The sequence below is a fragment of the Bos mutus genome, chromosome 4 (assembly GCF_027580195.1).
Source record: "Bos mutus isolate GX-2022 chromosome 4, NWIPB_WYAK_1.1, whole genome shotgun sequence".
Taxonomy (NCBI): Eukaryota; Metazoa; Chordata; class Mammalia; order Artiodactyla; family Bovidae; genus Bos; species Bos mutus.
Window position 1 is genome coordinate 37,153,915 of NC_091620.1, and position 21,070 is coordinate 37,174,984.

The window sequence follows — 21,070 nt, forward strand, 5'->3', positions numbered from 1 at the left end:
ATAGAAGTTAACAGAAAAAAGTTTAGAACTTTAAAAAGAAAACATAAAAATGGGTGGGAGTAGGGGTAAACACAGCAGATTATCCCTATTTTCATAAGCTTCTTAAAGCGTATTTGATATTTGAATTAAAATGTCTAATACCAACTGATAAGCTCAATGAACATGAAACATATTTAAGACAACTGTACTTAAAAAAATGGGAAGTAAGGTTTCCACACATGACTAGAAATATCACAATGTTGAGGACAGACTGTGAGCAGTTACATATGCATATTTTAACACAAAGAGCAACCATTAAGAAAATCACACGAAGTAATGTACTCAAAAATACTGTTATAAATAAATCAATGCAGAATTTCAGGAAAATGTTCAAGCAACTCACTGACAGGGAAGAAAAGAGAAACAAGAGGAAGTGAAAAACAGGAACAAACAGAAAACAAAAAATTGCAGTCTTAAGCCCTGATGTGTCAATAATTGCCTTCAATGTAAATGTTCTCATCATGCCAGGGAAAAGACAAGACTGGCAGAGTAGGAGAAAGTCAATCTCAAAAGATAAACACACTGCATGGTTCCATCCGTATAATACACTTGCAATGACAAACATACAGAGATGGAGAATAGAACAGTCGCTGCCAGGCATGGGGGCAGGGGAGGGAGTGGCTGTGACTTACAAGGGAACTTGTTTTTCTCCCTGTAATGAATGGTTCTATATCATGACAGCATCTTCACATGTGATAAAAGTGCACACAATCAAATATACACTTACACACACGAATGCACAAAAAACTGGTAAAATCTGATTAAGGTTTGCAAGACTGCACCAATATCAGTCTCATAGCATATCACATCTGATTGTGCAATATTAGTTACCCAAGATGTTAGCATTTTGGAACTAGGTAGGTGGTATAAAGAATCTCTCTGTATTACTTCTTATTTTGGCAAGTGAATCTACAATTATCTCAGAATTTAACACTTAAAAAAAAAATCTCAGGAAAAAAAAATGTTTATTAGAGTATAAACTATTCTGGCCTTACATAAAATCTTGAAATAACAGAGGCCAAGAAATAAACCAAAGTTTTCCTCTAATTCCCCTGTCTGAGTTTGAGGTAGGGAGGAAAGGACACAGTTTTATGTCAGGTTCCATACCTTTGCAACCCAAAAGTTCTATAACAGCAACTGCTATGGACTTTTCTAACATGTATAGACATTAATGGGAGAAGGCAATGCACCCCACTCCAGTACTCTTGCCTGGAAAATCCCGTGGACGGCGGAGCCTGGTAGGCTGCAGTCCATGGGGTCGCTAAGAGTCAGACACGACTGAGAGACTTCACTTTCACTTTTCACTTTCATGCATTGGAGGAGGAAATGGCAACCCGCTCCAGTGTTCTTGCCTGAAGAATCCCAGGGACGGCGGGGTCTGGTGGGCTGCCGTCTATGGGCTCACACAGAGTCGGACACGACTGAAGCAACTTAGCAGCAGCATAGACATTAATATGTTTTGTTAAAAAGGAATACTTGTATTGGTTTGTTAAGTATATAAAGTAATACATAAGCACATAAGTGTTAGTCACTCAGTCATGTGTGACTCTTTAGAACCCCATGGACTGACTGTAGCCTGCCAGGCTCTTCTGTCCATGGAATTCTCCAGGCAAGAATACTGGAGTGGATAGCCATTCCCTTCGCTCCCCTTCTCTCCCAGGGGATCTTCCTGACCCAAGGATCAAACCTAGGTCTTCTGCACTGCAGCCAGATTCTTTACCATCTGAGTCATCAGGGAAGCCCCATAGGTAATGCATATTTGTTATAAAAAATTTAGAAAAATGAAGACAGATTATAATAGTAAATGAGAGTCACATGACCCAGCGATAACATGGCCTTGTAGTATTTTTCCCTATGATCATATGTGCACTTTGGAAGTTGAAGAGAAACTGGGTGATACGCTAATCAGGAATTAGCAAACTACAGTCCATGGCCAAATCCAGCCAGATGCCTGGTTTTGTACAATCTACAAACTAAGAAGGGCTTTTACATTTTTATATGGTTACATACCTACATAATATCTTCAATATTGTCTCTCGGATTACAAAGCTTTAAGTATTTACTATCTAAACACTGACCAAAAGAGCTTGCCAACTATCCCGCATGGTATTTTTGTAAAAAGCTTTTCTAAATTATAAAGATAATACAATTCCTTATTTCTAGATATTTAGCCTGTTTCCAAATTTTTATAATTCAAAGTTGTAATGAACATGCTTGAAGCTAAATTTCTGCACACAGAAATTGATATACTTTTCAAAACGGATGTAACTCATAATTAACATTATTTTATATACGTTTATTATTCTAAAATAATATATATTTTATGACAAAACAGGAATTTTATCAAAATTATTAATGTCATACATACATTAGCTAGACAATCCTCTCATCTCCAGAATAAAAAATAAGTTCAAAGATTTTGAAATCAGTATCTTACCCTACTAGTTGAATAAACCAAAATCTGTAACATCATCCAAAATATCATACCTATACGACAGTAGCCATCCATCCCTAAAAACTGAAAAGGTCTTTGAGCTTCAAGATGAGAATGAAATCTTTTTGAAGATAATATACTTTTCTGTTAAACTTTACAAGAGAAACACTGTCAAAAAATAGTCTGGCTCATCATATCAACATGGAAAAAACAGATGACTGTATATTAAAAACAAAAAAAATCCTAGATATGAGGATCAGTTTATCTTCCAAATTTTCCATTAATTATTAACATGATCGCAAGACCCCTAACTATGTAGCTTATTAAATAAACATTACTTCCTATCTTGGTTGTAACCTAGCTTTGCATTTCTACTTTAAGTGTAAAGAACAAGTTAAAATTCTTAAAGATTGACATCTTGACATATATATCACTTTCAATTATTTTAATTATACTTCATAACTCAAATTCATTTCATTTGGCTGCAGTTTTCAAGATTAGTGAAAAATATACTGATAGTTCTGAGTATTCAGTGTTATTTTCTCAAACTCTTTAAAATAAGAACTTTGAAGAAAACCCAGGAGGAAGCTTCATTACATTGGATTTGGCAAAGATTTCTCAGATATGACACCAAGAGCACAAGAAACAAAAGTAAAAAGTGATAACTGGATTACATCCAAATTAAAAATGCCTATATATCAAAGATAGACTCGAGAATGAAATAGCAACCAACCTATGGAATGGGAGAAAATATTTAAATATCTGTATATCGTATAATTAAAAAGGGATACATATATTAATATATATTCTTTATGTATTACCAATATCTTTTATATACAGAGATATGGATGTAAGTAGGGCTTTCCAGGTGGTGCTGTGGTATAGAATGCAGGAGACACAAGAGACCAAGCTTCGATCCCTGGGTCAGGAAGATCACCTGGAGTATGAAATGGCAATCCACTCTAATATTCTTGCCTGGAAAATCCCATGGACAGAGGAACCTGGCAGGCTACCATCCATGGGGCTGCAGAGTCAGGTGTGACTGAGCGCGCAGACACACACACACACAAATACAGGTAAATCCCACAAATCTATACCTGCCTACCTAGCTAGCTATCCATCTATCCATCCATGCTATCCACAGGTTGCTGAGTTATATTTATAGCTACTGAATAAGGCATTAATATCCAGGTATCCATCTGATATCCATATCTATACCTGAAAAGGGTTAATATTCAGAATATATAAAGGATTCAACTCAACCAAAAAAACCAAACAACTCTATCAGAAAATGGCCAAAGAACCTGGATATATCTCCAAAGATACACAAATGGTCCACAAGCATATGAAAAGATGCTTAACACCACTGATTTTGGGGGAAATGCAAATCAAACAACAATAAGATATCTCCTCACACCTGTCAGGATAGCTACTATCAAAAACAAAAAGGAAAATAAGTATTGGTGGAGAAAAGTTCCAGAAATAGGCTGCCCAACAATGTGAATAAACTTAATGATACTGACTACTACTACTACTACTAAGTCACTTCAGTCGTGTCCGACTCTGTGCGACCCCATAGACGGCAGCCCACCAGGCTCCCCCGTCCCTGGGATTCTCCAGGCAAGAACACTGGAGTGGGTTGCCATTTCCTTCTCCAATGCATGAAAGTGAAAAGTGAAAGGGAAGTCGCTCAGTCGTGTCAGACTCTTAGCGACCCCATGGACTGCAGCCTCCCAGGCTCCTCCATCCATGGGATTTTCTAGGCAAGAGTACTGGAGTGGGGTGCCATTGCCTTCTCCCAATGATACTGAACTGTATACTTAAAAATGGTTAAGATGGTATATTTTGTCTTATGTATATTTTACAACTAAAAATTTAAAAATTAAAAGTTAATAAAAGAACTTCAGAATAACCTAACACTGTAGTTTTCTTATAATGTGAAAGTCCAGTTTATATGAAATGCAGCATTTCATAAAGTGGTAGAAAAATAAATTACTACACTACATAGTTGAAAACACTAAGTGTTGTTCACAAAAATGGAAATCACCTTAGCACTTAAACATGCTTATTCATAAAGGAAAGCCTATACGTACAAAAAGAGAAAGCTTAATTAACAGTTACAAAACCAAATAGGGGGGACTTCGCTGGTGGTCCAGTGGTTAAGACTTTGCTTTCCAATGCAGGGGATGCAGGTTCGATCCCTGGTCGGGGAGCTAAGATCCCACATGCCTTCCGGCAGAAAAAACAATAACATAAAACAAGCAATATTGTAACAGATTCAATAAAGACTCATAAAAAACATCTTTACAAAAAAAAAAAAAAACCCTAATGGGAAGAAGGGACAGAGGCAGAAAAGGAAGAATAAAGATTCTCTGGGAATCAAGTGGTATGTCAATACTAATATCAATCTTAAAAGTGGAAAGTGGTTCAAACTGAGTGAGAAGTCTAAGAAAATCTTCTCCAAAGACTGGACTGCAAGCCAACTCACTATAGCTACAAGGACTTCATTCAGCTCTACCACCAGCCTAACTATTCTGCTGGTGCATAAACTCACTAGAATTGGTAATATCTGGGATGGTAACCACTTTCCTAGAGCCAGTGTGGGAAGACTCTCTGAGGCCCTCAGGTTGAAGCACCAGGCTGTAAAATCAGCCACCAGCACCATAGCTAAAATAGAAGCTGGAGATCACTAATATTCCCAGAGTGCTTCCCACGTGCTAAACGCCAAACATGATGCTTTGCAAACATCAATCTTCTCTAATCCTCACAACAACCATACGAGGTTAGCAGCCACTCCCATTTTTCACATCAAGAAGCCGAAGAATGGAAGAATTGGCACGATGCCCAAAGTAACGTAGCAAGTATGAAGCACAGCTGAGAGATGAATCCGAGGTACCATCCTGAGAAGGCACCATGGCTGGAAGGCAAGAGGACCAAAAGAACCCAGAGTCTGGGGACCAGAATCTGAACCCATTTCTCCCACAAAGCAGCTATGACATTAGACTGTCAGGTTACTTTTTGGGCTTCAGTTTTCTCGACAATAAAACACCTTTCATTTCCATTTCATTCTTGAAATGTCATTAACTTTATTCCCTAACTTCCTAGTTTTTGGTTCATTTCTATTCTGAGATTTTTAAATTTCTGGTTTAAGATAGTTTTTTTGTGTGCTTGTTTGTTTCAAGATATTCAGCTTATGATGGAGTGTTACGCCAGTGTTCTCTTGGAAAATTTTTGGTTCTCACTACTTTTTTTATCCTGTAAGCAGTTTTGTATGGATGCTACCATTTCAGATCATCTTTAAATGACAGATGTTCCTGGACAGCATAATTCCTGCTCCCAGGGAGAGGTGAGGTGTTTGGGTGGTTTACTAGGTTTCTTAGTTACACTGGTAAGGGAAGGGCATTTTGTTTGTTGTTAAATTTTGGGCATGGTCCATGATGTGTGGGGCACGTGAGATCTCAGTGCCTCGACCAGGGATCAAACCTGTGCCCTCTGCACAGGAAGTGCTGAGTCTTAACCACTGGACCACCAAGGAAGTCCCACATTTTCTTTAGTAAGTGGCATCCTTTTTCTGGTGGTGTGGAGAGAAGAGGTGAATCTCCTGATTGTACAATATTGTCTGTTTCTGACACCTGGATATCTCTTGCTTTTTCCTTTTCCCTGTACCACCAGACCTCCAGGGAATGCCTCCCCCTTGTCTGCAGAAGTGGCCCCGTCCCAATACTGTACTTTTGGTGTTTCACGAATTTTCAAACTCTTTCCTTTAGATTCTCAACAATCAGTTCTCAGATCCACCAAGCTCAGACCTGTACTCACAACTTCCCCACTTGGGACTGGGCATGACTTCCCCTTGTTTTGTGCCACCACTGGGGCTTGGCCACACTCCCTTCATTTCCATCCATCTGATCCTCAGCTCCAGTCAATCTAAAGCTGGCTCTATTGGTTTCAAATATTTATTTCCCTACTTATTTTGAAGTTTACAGTGCTCCCTGCTGCCTAATTATGCTAGAGGCATGGCTTACGGATTCTTTTGTTTGCTCTCTTTCTGGATCATTTCATATCTGAAATATGGGTGGAAAGATTTAGATGGACGCAGCTGCCAACATCCTGCTCACCCTGGAAATGAAATTCCTGGACAGGGCTCCAACACTGTAGGATTCTGAACTAGTGATCCTCAGAACACAGGGTTCTCAGTTAAGTAGAATTCTCCAAAAGTAAAAACGGTGCTCTGAAATGCTTTCAATGCATTATTGAAAATCAACAATTATTATATCCTATCTATAAGTAATTTCAGTTACACTTTACCAGGATTAAAACAGCATCACAGATCTTTAGTAGTGAAAATGTTAGGAACTACAACTCTACAGAAAAACTACAAATGTATGATGGCATAATATGCAAGATGTTCTCTAGAGGAATATGTATAAGACCACCTTTTCTCCCCAAAGCATAAAAGAGACTATCTGTAATATCAGTCCAAATTTAATAGATTATATTAAATAGCATATTGGTGTGGATTTCCAAAAGTTATCATAGATACTTTTATAGTCCTCTGAGCCAAAGGAAATACTATAAGAAAAAAAAAATGTAACTATTATTATTAGTCCATTCATAAAACTAATAAGCTAATTGATCAGTGTTATGCTTAAACATGGAGAAGGCAATGGCATCCCACTCCAGTACTCTTGCCTGGAAAATCCCATGGATGGAGGAGCCTGGTAGGCTGCAGTCCATGGGGTCGCTAAGGGTCAGACATGACTGAGCGACTTCCCTTTCACTTTTCACTTTCATGCATTCGATAAAGAAATGGCAACCCACTCCAGTGTTATTGCCTGGAGAATCCCAGGGACGGGGGAGCCTGGTGGGCTGCCGTCTATGGGGTCACACAGAGTCGGACACGACTGAAGTGACTTAGCAGCAGTAGCAGCAGCAGCATGCTTAAACTTATTTTTTTATGCATAGCCTTGAGAAGAAATTTTTTAAAGGCTTCCTTTATATATTACTTTTTCTCCTTAAAATACAATCTTTACTACAACTGAGCTCCCTAACAGTTTTTAAGTAGCTACTTCCCTTTTTATGAAATATCATTTCTGTGATTCAGAAATTATACTAAAAAGCACATCATATTCATTAAAAGAACAAAGAATAAATACTGCAGACCCTACAATGGTTATTTTTAAAAATAGGTTTTTAACTGTCAAGATTAGTTTGTAAAATTTGGCATGAATTTCCTCACTGCCAACACGCTTAGGATTAAAATATTGTTCAAAATAAGGAAAACACTTTTTGCTCCTTTTCTCATTTATTTTTTAAATGAATCTATCTAATACTTTAAAAGATGACCAACGTATTCCTTTTTGAGGTTTAATCACCTATGACCTACCTTACCTTCCCAAACCTGGGGAATGTTCCATTTAGCAAGGCATGACCAGCTCAAGATGTTGGCTCAGCTAGAAATTTCCATGCTCTTGAATCACCACCTTACCTCAGACTCATCTGTAGATTCTTCCAGAGATCCAGTTTCCTACAAATCATAGAGTGGGGAAAATGGTTAGAACACATAACAAAAGAAGAAAAAATATTTTCAAGGAGTAAGAGTCCCCACGTCCCCACCACCAACACCTATTTGCCCTTCTTTGGCAGTAATCTTCAACCCCAGTTTGAAGAACTCCACATGGTCTGACTCTTCACAAGACTCCTACGACATCTCCACACCCTGCAGGGCTAAGATGGTCATCCTGGGTCCACATGGATCTGTCACTCCCAGTGACCTCCCTCAACAGGTCAGCAGCTTAACAAATGACTCCAGGAACTTCTTATGGGAGGACCCAGAAAGCTCTTCCTTCACTAAAGATGGAACTCGGTCTGGCAAAGCAGTCTTTACTGATCTCAGAAGGGAAGAGGCAACTGCCACTTCAAATTGTCCATAAGCCAATTTTTATACAGCAAAGCTCAAAGCTCTTTTTCTATTAATTATTATGTTATTAATCTGGCTGAGTCAAAATTACTGTCTTGCTTAAACAGCTTTTACAAAAGAATTCCCCTAGTGTGGTACCTTATCAGGCACTGCGCAAACAAGCTGTATAATTTACATCCACTCTTTAAACCATTAACCAGAAGACAAATTCTGCCATTTAACAGTTTCCCTCTTGCTAAACAATGAATCTTGCTGCTCTGGAGAAAACAAAGCAAAAGGGGGGAAAAAATGGACTTGGTCCCGCTAATCTCTCACCTGTCCACTGAAAGAGAGAATCTGCTGATGCCATGCGTCTTCAAAGAGGTCAGCAAAACGAAGATTTACTTAACGTGCTTATAGATATCAATAGCAATAAAAGGTTACAACTAACATGCTGACAGTGAACATAAGCATTTCTCAACCATCCATGAGACATAAAAGGGTGGGGTGGGGGGCCAAGGACATTCACAAGACAAAAAAAAAAAAAAAAACAGGGCGTAGGACATTTTGGATACAAAGAATAAATTTTTCAAGACCAAACAAATGAACATTTTAAAGAAAGGTGGATGCACGTATCACTCAATGCAAATTGGACTGTAGGATAAACAGACACCGGGTGTATGAAATATTTTAATTTCACGTGTCTAAAATCATTAAGAGCCTGGCAGGTGGCAGGCTCCCTCCAGAAGAGCCTTGTGGACAGAACAGTCCCTGCTCACAAGTTCATCTGTAAAATGGGGATGAATAGTAGTTGTAATTAAGAATCTGATTGTAGTTATAACATTAACTATAATGAATGTGAACATCTCTATATCCTAATATAGCCTGTTTGTTTTCAAAATAATCTAAATATTAGAAAGTCCTCATTAACTTGGAGCTATGATCTTTCCACAGCAATGTTTTGTTCTTAGCTCTAACTATGACACATAAAAAATCTAATTCTATTGCTTGCCAGTTCTCCAGACAGTTAATGAAATAGATCAAGCTGACTCTTCTAAATTACTTCTCCCCTACACTATTCATCCCCTGGTTAGTGTACCTGACCTCCTGGTCCTTCTATTTTGGACACAGACACACTCCACTTAATATTAATAGTCACTGTTCTAATGTCTTTACTCAACATCTATAATATATCACTCATGATGCTAAATGTTTCACACATAGTATCTTGAAATTTCCTAATGCCCTCCAAAGTAAAATGCAAAGACTTAGAGTTTGAACTTAAATGACTTCTAACATCCCTGACAGTTTCTGCACATTAAGTTATTAGCATGAGCAAAACCAGGCTTTGACAGTTGTGCCAATAAGCCATGGCAAGATTCCTATCTCCCACCTCTAGAACTTTCAGGGAACACTTGACTACTCTTTTCCAAAACTGACACTAAATCGAAGGAAACATTTTTTTCCTAATTTGCGATCCATTCAAATATAAACATGGTGTATAAGGACAAACATCCCACTTACATGTGTCATTAAAACAAAAACATAAGTCCCCAACCAGCAATTTCAATCCAAAAACTCAAAATCAAATTACACATTTGTTCCCACCAGAAACCACGCAGAAGCAGAATCTAATACCTTAAGGCATGCAAATATCAGACGTCTGAGTCTTCCAGCCCTCCTGTGGCTGCTGGTATCAACAAAGAACATTTATTTCAGGACACTCAGAGACTTAGCATCAGCACCAGCATGAACCTCCCAAACGGAGCTGTGGCCTCAAAAAATGACACTTCTACCCACGATGCTATCAAAGCCCTGCAGTGCCTTCAGGAACTGGCCTGGTTTGTTATTTCTTAGCATCCTTCTTTCATCAAGCCCCACTGCTCAATGCTCCAGAGAAAGAGGCTAGAGAAGATCTAAAGTGAATGTACCCAGTGACCCAGAAGAAGGCTGAACATAGAGAAATAGTGACTTCCAAACATTTTCTTTTTTTAACTTCACATACTCCTGGTGGCTCAGCGGTAAAGAATCTGCCTGCCAGTGAAGGCGATGTGGGTTTGATCCCTGGGTCGGGAAGATCCCCAATGAAGGAAATGACAACCCACTCCAGTATTCTTGCCTGGGAAATCCCATGGACAGAGAAGCCTGGTGGGCTACTGTCCATGGGGTCACAAAATATCAGACACGACTTAGAGACTAAACAAACAACCTTCAAATCATCAAAGTGTAAGTTATAAAACTGTGCTAGCTTCTAAGATAAATATGTCAGACACAACAAGACAAACATCGCAGTATTCCACTTATAAGACAGAAAGCTGAACAGAGGTTACCTAGAGCTGATGTCGGGGGAATGAGAGTTATTGTTTAATGGGTACAGTTCCAGTTTTGTGATGACAGAAAGTTCTAGAGATAGATGGTGGTAATGACTGCACAAAGGTGAATGTACTTAATGCCACTGATTCCTTACACTTAAAAATGGTTAAAATGGTATACATTGTATGTATCTTATCATAATAAAAAAATGTGCTGCTCTGCTTGAAGCCAAAACGAAGGGCTGGAAAGCATCTAGTGACACAAATGTATAGTTGGACAAGTTCTGGGCAACAGACTGAAATCTAACTAAGTCAACAACTGTTTCATTTTACCTTTCTTTTGAACATCAATCCCTTAAACTTAATCATGTGTCCAAACAGCATTAACTAAAAATCTCACTGCCTTGACAGGTGACCTCTTGAATCTACTCAACCACTGACAGAATCATCTTCCCAAAACACACAGTAGACTGGTCACTGCTCTCCAGCAAGATCATTGAAGCCCACCCCAATCTGGCCCCCAGTGCACTTTCAGCCTCACTCCCCACTCTCTGTACAGACCCATGGCCCTCCAGGCACACTGGGTGACTTCTCACCCAGAGATCACATGCTCAAGTCTCTACGTCATTGGGAGCAAGAGTGACTTGCAGTCTGGATGTCGACTGTAGGTGTTTTGTTTGGTCTAGGTAGTGTTTTTAAGACCTTCACATAAAAATCTGTATTTCTGACTTCATAAACTCAGATAAACCTGAAATCCACATTTCCACAGAACATCGGTTGGGGCTGAGCAGCTATGGTCCTGGAGACAGAATGCACTTCACCACCAACACCCCAAAAGTCCTGACACCAGGCAGTCCCATTCGTGGCCACTTCACACGCCCGCCTTGAGCTTGTGATGCCGGTGCCGAGCCTCCTGAAGCACTTCCTTGCTTAGAAGGCCCTTGGCCCAACTCTGCACACTTTCTAGTGCTCCTCCAACTCTCAGCATGCTCCACAGGACAATTCTCAGGAAGCACCTCCAGGAGGTAGGTACAGTCGGGCTGAGGGCCTTCAATCTTGCTTTAACAACACAGCCTGGACTGTATGTCTTCCATTTCCATGTTGCCAATGCGAGGCTAAAAAAAGAGTTAGAAACTCACTGGCTGTTTCTAAATCCTAAACTTTCCTCACAGCCTAACCTAGCCCTCACCTCACTCACAGAACTGTGGCCAGTGAGTCCAGGCCACAAGGTCCAGATCTGTCCTCCTATGGCCTCTGTTTCTCCTAGTATTAATTGTCTGATCCTAGTAGTTATCCTTTTAAATTCCCTGTGGATAAACCCAAAGGCTTTTGTCTGTCTCCAACTATCCTACCCAAAGGATAGGATTCAACAGCTGGTTGCTGATGATTACAATGAGAAGAAATAAGGTTCTGTAGAGAGAATGTGGAGAATAGGGGACCCTCTTACACTGCTGGTAGGAATGTAAATTGGTGCAGCCACTATGGAAAACAGTATGGAGGTTCCTCAAAAAATTAAGAGCTGCCATATGATCCAGCAACCGCACTTCTGGGCATATATCCAGAAAAGATGAAAAGCCTAATTTGAAAAGATACATGCATCCCAATGTTCATAGCAGTACCATTTTCCATAGCCAAAACAGGAAGCAATCTAAATGTCCATCAACAGATGAATGGATGAAAGGAGATGGAATACTATTATGCTGCTGCTGCTGCTGCTGCTGCTAAGTCGCTTCAGTCGTGTCTGACTCTGTGCGACCCCATAGATGGCAGCCTACCAGGTTCCCCGGTCCCTGGGATTCTCCAGGCAAGAACACTGGAGTGGGTTCCCATTTCCTTCTCCAATGCATGAAAGTGAAAAGTGAAAGTGAAGTCACTCAGTCGTGTCCGACTCTTTGCGACCCCATGGACTGCAGCCTACCAGGCTCCTCCGTCCATGGGATTTTCCAGGCAAGAGTACTGGAGAGGGGTGCCACTGCCTTCTACTATTATGCTACCAGTATACAATGGAATACTACTTTGCCATAGAAAAGAATGAAACAATGCCACTTGAAGCAACATGGATGGACCTAGAGATCATCATACTAAGTGAAATGAGTCAGAAAGAGAAAAACAAATACCATATGAAATCACTTACATGTGGAGTCTAAAAAATGGCACAAATGCACTAACCTACAAAACAGAATCACAGAGAAAAGAGATTTGTGGTTGCTGGGGTATGGGTGGGGTGAGGAAGAATGGACTAGGAATTTGGGATTAGCAGATGCAAACTGTTATATATAGAAGAGATAAACAACAAGTTCCTACTATATAGCACAGGGAACTATAGTACCTTAATGTTAAATGTTTAATCATAATGTTAAAGAATATGAAAAAGAATATATGTAAATATATATATATATATATATAAAACTGAACCACTCTGCTGTACAGCAGAAAGTAAAATACTGTAAATCAACTATGGTGTTCAGTCATTCAGTGGTGTCCAACTTTTTGAAACTCCAGGGACCACCAAACTTCTCCGTCCATGAAATTGTCCAGGTAAGAATACTGCCCTGGGTTGCCATTTCCTCCTCCAGGGTATCTTCCAGACCCGGGGACTGAACCCATGTTTCTTGCATTTCCTGCACTGGCAGGCGGATTCTTTACAACTAGCGCCACCTGGGAAGCCCGTAAATCAGCTATACTTCAATAAAATAAATCTTAAAAAAATAAATAAATAAATAAGCTGCTAATCCAAGGCAGTAACACTGTACCTCCTCTGTATGTTCCTTTCCCACTTGTGAATAAGAGTAAGTGCATTTGCTCCAGCTCATTAGCTCATGGCTACAGGACAGTGACAGAAGGGGGACAGAGGGGTGACAGCACAAACAAGGACAGAGTGATGCACACAGAGTGTTAACCACCTAGCAGCAGCCCCGGGAAGGAGCTAACTGGGTGCTCGGAAGAGCCCCACAACAAGGTCTTTCCATGCACCTCGACCCTGAGCCCACCATCAGGGCCCCGTGACAGCAGCCTGGAAGAAGATACAGCACACCAGCCTCAGAGGCCAGGAGGGGTTCAGCAGACGGTCAGCCCAGGAAGAGAAAGATAAGCCAGGACTTCCGAGGTTGTGAAATCCTCACAATTTGGAGGGAATAGTTTGCTAAGCACCGTGAAGAGAATTTGGGGGAGAAATGGGAGATTGGAGCCTGAAGAAGGCCAGCTCCAAACTCTGCAGGATGAAGAAACAGAGGAGACACCAGGCCCCAGAGAACCAGACAGGGCTGGAGATGGACGTGAAACACACAACACTTCCTGCCACCTTCTCTCCCGTCCCAACACACCGTGTGCCATGGCTGAGCCTGACGACAGAGTGCGACAGGTTCCGACAGCTGACAAAGGCCCGGAAAGAGGAATATTTTGTGTGAATTGTATTTGATATCCTTGTGCACAGAGCTTCATTACAGAAAGCTTTGGGTCCCGCAAGGACTAGGCTGTCTGAGTAAGATGAAAGGATACCCTGGGAGCTGACAGAAGCCGAAGACGCAGGTTACCAACCTTGTTCAACCCACCAGGCTCAGCGGCTGCACTCATTTCACTCTGCAAATGAAGGAAAGCCTCGAGGACTGCCCCCGCCTGGTGCCTACTGGCCCCATCCCAAACCTGACTTTGCATCAGAGCCATCTAAACTCAGTTTGGGGAACTGGCTAATATTTGCTAATCCACTCCATGGTTTGTTTGTTTTTTTTTTCTTTTCCATTATGTTTTATTGAATATAGTTATGGATTTTTTGAACTGTGGTGTTGGAGAAGACTCTTGAGAGTCCCTTGGACTTCAAGGAGATCCAACCAGTGCATCCTAAAGGAAATCAGTCCTGAATATTCATTGGAAGGACTGATGCTGAAGCCAAAACTCCAATACTTTGGCCACCTGATGTGAAGAACTAACTCACTGAAAAAGACCCTGATGTTGGGAAAGACTGAAGGAGGGAGAAGGGGACGACAGAGGATGAGATGGTTGGATGGCATCGTCAACATGATGGACATGAGTCTGAGTAGGCTCCAGGAGTTGATGGACAAGGAGGCCTGGCATGCTGCAGTTCATGGAGTCACAAGGAGTCGGACACGAGTGAGTGACTGAACTGAAGTGACAGATTTTTCTTTTCCATTATAGATAGTGAAGATAGTTCCCTGTGATATACAGTAGGATATTGTTGTTCATCCTTTCTCTATATAATAGTGTGCATCTCCCAGTCCATCCCTCCCCTACTTCTTCCATCGTGGCAACCACAAACCTGTCCTCTATGTCTTTGAGTTTGTTTCTGTTTCATAGGTAAGTTCACTTGTGTCATGTTTCAGATTCCATATATAAGTGGTATCATATGGTATTTGTCTCTTTCTGACTGACTTCATTTAGTATCCACTCCATCTTCACAGATTCTGATGCTGTAGGTATAAATCAGAGTCCAGACTCACAAGGATTTGATAAAGCAAACAAACAAAAAAAACCCACTAAGGAAGATCAAGTTTCTAGAAGAAACAAAGGCGACTGTGACTGAGTAGCCATGAGCAGGGAGCTGCATGAAACACAGAAGCCCACCCGGATCTGATGAGTGGTCTCTCCGAAAGGTGGTAATCTGGGAGCCAGTGAGGCTACTAATGATCAGCTGATGCCATCAGCCTCCAGCCAACCAAGCCAGAGGAAGATGGGAGGAAAAACTCACAAGGTACCAAGGTCATTGGCTGAGCTAATTCATGACTATACTTGTTACATAATGGTAAAGAATGGGTTGCCTAAAGACTTCTCCGATCCTATGCTTTTGCAACTTCTTGTTCAGGGCTTTGCTTTTCCTTTAGTTATTTATTAGTAAGTGAAAGTGAAAAGTGTTAGTTGCTCAGTTGTGTCCAACTCTTTGCAACCCCATGGACTGTAGCCTGCCAGGCTCCTGTCTATGGGGGTTTCCAGGCAAGAATACTAGAGTGGGTAGCCATTCCCTTCTCCAAGGGATCTTCCCAACTCAGGGATAAAACCCTGGCCTCCTGCATTGCAGGCAAATTCTTTATGGTCTAAGCCACCAGAGAAGCCCACTTATTAGTAAAGCTGCTTTTAAAAGATCTATCTTGACCAAACTATATGAAGATTGTCTGCACCTTAGCCAATCCAAGTTTGGGTTATAAATCATTGTCCTATTTACAAGCCAATTGTTTCAATCTGGTACTGTAACATACTTTATCTCATTTCACATTCACAAGAATCCTGGGGAGTAAAATCCCCAAGCTACAGGCTGGAAGCAAGAAGCCTGTGACACTCAAATATCTGTCACCTTGATTTTGACTTTTACACAGGGCACAATCACATGAGGGTAAACCTGCTCACCAATGTACTATCTCATAATCCTAAAATGCTCTACAGTACAGAGAGAATGTCCCTAATTTCTAAAAGGCAGAGGGAAACTCAGTGTAGAAGCTCTCTGATCTGGTCAAAGAATAGATGATCTGAGTGACCAAGTATTTTAATGGACCAGGTTCCCTCCTGGTTGGGAGGAAAAGAGAGTACCCAGGGAGCTGACAGAGTAATGAACGTAGGAAATGTAACCTACAATCCACGTGACCGAAAAGCTTTCAAAACTTTCAGGTAAAACAACAGCACAAATTCTTTGAACCTAGCTTAACAATTTGATGTTTTCAATTCAGAAGGCTATTCTCCCCCTAATAAATCCATGTAAACATTTTATTAAGTACCTAGTACCTGTGTAAGGCACTGGCTCTGTCAGAGATACAGACATGAGTAAACTCTGTGCTCGTTCTTAAGGACTCAGCAATCTGCAGTAGAGCTAAGACAAATACACAAACTACAAACAGCCAGACTTCGGGCAGAATGTCACTCATAAGCACAGTATGGGCAAATAGTGTCAGGCATCTGTGATTACGAAGGTCAACTATAAATCATTTTGGCAAGAGGTAAAATGGCTGGTTAGAGGATTTCCAGGCACAATGCAAGGTATTAGCTCTTTCTGTGAACTAATATATATGTAGTTATTTTTACTAACCACTTCAACCATTCTCAGAATAAACAAAGATTTCCCAATGACTTTTTTAAAAAAGTTCATTCATATCCAAAAAGTGATCGTTTTTTAATCTTTTTTTTTTTTGGCTGCATGACACAGCTTGCAAATCTTAGTTCCCAGACTAGAGATAGAACCCCTGCCTCCCACTGGAAGCACAGAATCCTAACCACTGGATCGCCAGGATATTCCCCCAAGAGAGATCTTGAGTTTGCAAGTCTGTGAACTGTGTTATATTAACTCAGTATATATCCCACTCTCTTGGTTCTTCCTAAAATTAAGAGGGATAAAAGAGCCATCACCAAAAATACAACACTCAGAAAAGTTAAGAGGAGAGGTTGATTTAGAATAAGTTCTATTTTCTGTTTTTTGGCCAAGCAGCATGTGGGTTCTTAGTTCTCCAACCAAGGATCAAACCTGAGCCCCATGCATTGGAAGCTCGGAGTCTTAACTACTGAACTGCCAGGGAAGCCCCTTAAGTAACTTTTTAAAAGGCAGAGTATTCTGGTAAAAAAATCATGAGCGTTGGAGACAGAATACTGGAGATTTATTATAGACACAAGCCTGGGCAAGTTACTTAAGGCATATGAATTTCAATGTGCTTATTTGTAAAATTCAATCATTTAACACATATTGAGAACCAAGCACTTTTCCAGGTGTCAGGCATACATCAATGAACAAATCCTTGCCATCATGGAGCTTACATTCCATAGAAAGTATATATAAAAATGAATATAAAAATATACAGAATATAGGGAGGGGAGAAAGGAGATTTAAAAACACAGTATGTCAGATGGTCATGAGCACTAAGGAGAAAATTACACAGAAGGCGGTTTTGAAGAATGGTCAGGGAAGGTCTCACACAGAAAGATAGCACCTAGAACAAACACTAGAAACAAAATAACACCAGAAACAAAAAGGAAGTGAGAGAAAGTCCTGTTAATATCTGGGGTCCAAAAAAGTGAGCAGCGTGAGCAAAGGTCCTGAGGCAGGTACACGCCTAGTTTGTTGAAGGCAGAGTAAGAAAGCCAGGGTAGCTGATGCAGAGTGACAAAAAGGGAAGAGAATAGTGGAAAATGAGGTCTGAGAACAAGAATGGGGAGCAATTGTGATAAGGTGCTATAGGGCAACTAGACTATCCTAAGGACTCTTTTTTTTTTTTCCAGAGTGCATAGGCAGCCACCTGAAGGTTTGGAACATAAGAGGTGACTGATCTGACTTACATATCAGAGTAAAATTTACCAACAGAATTCTTTTGTAAGGACCAAATGAAACATGAGACGGTTCTTTAAACTGGAAGGTCCTATAAAAACGCAAACCATTCTTACTATACTATGAACTTTCTAAGTGTCTTCTTAATCAAACAGCTTGGCTAAACTCCTACACAAAACCATAGCAGACACTAGTTAGTAAATACTAGCTTGTAAACACTAAGAACAACTCTCCCTGGTCTTGACACTGTATCTAAGAATGTAGGAGCTTGGCTTTTCGCTTTTAAATGAAACTACCAAAAATTTTTATTTTAGGGACTTCCCTGGTGGTCCAGTGGCTAAGACTCTGCGCTTCCAATGCAGGAAGCCCAGGTTTGAGCCGTGGTCAGGGAACTAGATCCCACATACCGAAACTAAGAGTTCACAGGCTGCAACCAAAGATCCGGAGTGCCACAGTTAAGACCTAGAGCAGCCACAGAATTTTTTTTTTTAACAGGAGAGATGAATAGTGTGAAAACCAATCTCACAATCATCAAATCCAGCTGTGAGTCATGCAATTACATGAGCTTAATAAGCATATCCTACTAAACTGCTTGAAATGGAAAAGGGGGCTCCAGGGGTACAGAGGAGACTTATCTGTTAACATAATGAAGACCCAAAAACTTAATTTCTACCTTGGCGAATTTATTATTTATTGGCATGTGCGAAAATTACACAGGACAATTTTCATTATGTAATTGAAGTATGTTGAAGGCAATGGCACCCCACTCCAGTACTCTTGCCTGGAAAAATGCCATGGACGGAGGAGCCTGGAAGGCTGCAGTCAATGGGGTCGCTGAGGGTTGGACACAACTGAGCGACTTCACTTTCACTTTTCACTTTCATGCATTGGAGAAGGAAATGGCAACCCACCCCAGTGTTCTTGCCTGGAGAATCCCAGGGACGGGGGAGCCTCATGGGCTGCCGTCCATTGGGTCGCACAGAGTCGGACACGACTGGGGCGACTTAGCAGCAGCAGCAGCAAATGGTACAAAGTAAATTTTTAAAGTAAATAAACTTCCTATATGATACTAGACAGTGCATCAAGTCACTGCTTACAAGCAATTATGCAAACTGATGGCCCTGTTAATTCATAAGGAAAAACAATGCCAAGATAAAATAACACTGGAAACGGAAATTTAAGGTACTTTCCCAAATTCCGACCTGCCTTTGGGGGGTGGGGGATGTGGGGGATGAGAGGTACTCGATGTTACTTTGTCATTTCATCTAATGTCTGGCTACCACTATTGCCTGTATGAAAATAACAACTGCCATTACTAATCTTTCCCTAAACTCCAGTGTCACACTGCTAGGTGTAGGCTGAACACCGCCAGCTGATAATCAGCAACTATCCCACATAACTTTTACTGAGCCAAACTTCTTCTAAGCACTTTAAATTTGCGTTAGACCCAGTCCTTCTTAAATCACCCTATGAGGACTACTATAATTATCTCCATCTCTATAAACAATTAGCCCAAAGTCACATTTTAAGAAAAGGAACGAGCACTAGAGCCTGAGATTTGTTTGCTCCCTGACTGATGCACTTAACCACTGCCAGATAAAACAGATTTGTAACTAAATGAAACTGATCCAAAATAAAACTCAACAGATACAACATTGACTTAGCTCTGTAGGGAAATGAAATTGACCCGAAGTAAAACTCATCAGATGCAACACTGACCTAGCTTGGTACCCAAATGAAATAGACCTGAAACAAACCTAAGCACATCTACTTCGCCTTCCTAGCCCACCTGCAAATCAGCTCTTTCAGTCCTACTTCGAGTGGAAAGGAACTTAAATCTCAGTCACCTGACCTCAAAACTCAAATCAGGTGTGATGCCTCCCAGAAGCAGCCAGTCCCTGAGAGAGCCTAAGCTGCCTTCAAGCCAAAATTTCTCAGAACACAGGCCATAAGGCTAGAGCCAAAGGGAGGGTCGCCCCACAAATGCTGGGGGTGTGTCGAGGCGCTGTCTCCGCCTGCGGTCCAAAAGATTGCATCCCACTTGCCTCTCCGCTCCCCGAAATGAACTTTGGCCATACCCCAGCCCCACGTGAGCCTGCCTGGCCCCGCAGCAGCCCCACTCCTCCGTAGCAACACCACTTCACGCCCCCATCGCCCCACCCTCGCCTCCCATTCCCCTGCCTAGGAACTGCAGCCCTTACCTGCTCCTCTGCTTCCGCCATGGCGCAGCCGGGGAGTCACCTGATCCACCCGGAAATGAGAGAAAACAAGACCCTGGAACCCAGGGCATGCTGGGAAATGTAGTTTTAGCGTCATCTGCGCCTAGAAATTTATTTTAGCTGATGAACCTGCTGGACTTCATTCCGGCTTCCGATTCTCCAGGTTAAATGGAATTGTGCTTTGGGGAATCCAAACATAACCATTGTTAATGCTACGATTTATTTCATCGTCGATCTTATCGTTTCCGTCATTACTATAGTTGAAGAAAAGTTGCAAGGCTCTAGGTAGCCTGGAGTTAAAACTCCCTTCCAGGTCCTCCCCACCATTCTATGCAAAACAAAGAACTCTCTCACTTGAAGAAAAAATGGACATTAGGCTGATTACGCCCAGCTCCCAGCCGGTCCAGTCTCTGGCCAATCTCCAGAATTCCTTGCCCAGCCATTTAAGAGATAACTACTCTGAACAACCTTGGAGAAGAACAGGCCCCTTTAAGACAGTAACTTTCCACATACATGCCTATATATACTTAATCATTTCTTAGGTTAGTGCAGAAGCTCGTTAATCTGACTGCTGCCCCTTCTCGTCTCATTAAAGGTGATCTGTTCCTGTAAAGTGCTGGTCTCTTTCTTTTTTTGAACCTTGCCTTCTCTAACTCCCTTACCCTATAACAGTATTTTATATTTGCTGTATATCAGATCCTGAGCTTAGAGTTTTGCGCAGTGTCTCATTTAATCCTCCCAGCAATCTTTACTGTTATTCCCATTTTATAGAGGGGAACACCTTGGCTCGAAGGTCACACAGTCAAGGAAAGAACTAGAGTTCGGATTTGGCTTTGTCTGATGCTAAAGACTCTGTGATTACCAAATCCTGCTTCATCTAAAAGTGTCCTTGCTTAAAAAAAAAAAAAGTATATT

The 21,070-nt window shown here is 41.1% G+C and overlaps 1 protein-coding gene across 1 annotated transcript in view; it reads right to left on the bottom strand.

Annotated features, from left to right (window-relative positions):
• VPS41 (VPS41 subunit of HOPS complex) overlaps positions 1-20,186 on the bottom strand; it is a 192,973-nt gene extending 172,787 nt beyond the window's left edge. Inside the window, exons 1-2 of the mRNA XM_005888154.3 lie at positions 20,138-20,186; positions 7,959-7,997 (exon numbers count right to left, since the gene is read on the bottom strand). Of these exons, the coding sequence (XP_005888216.1) occupies positions 7,959-7,997; positions 20,138-20,158 (60 nt within the window). The 5' untranslated portion in view covers positions 20,159-20,186. The remainder of the gene's footprint in view (positions 1-7,958; positions 7,998-20,137) is intronic.
• Positions 20,187-21,070: the final 884 nt, after the last annotated feature.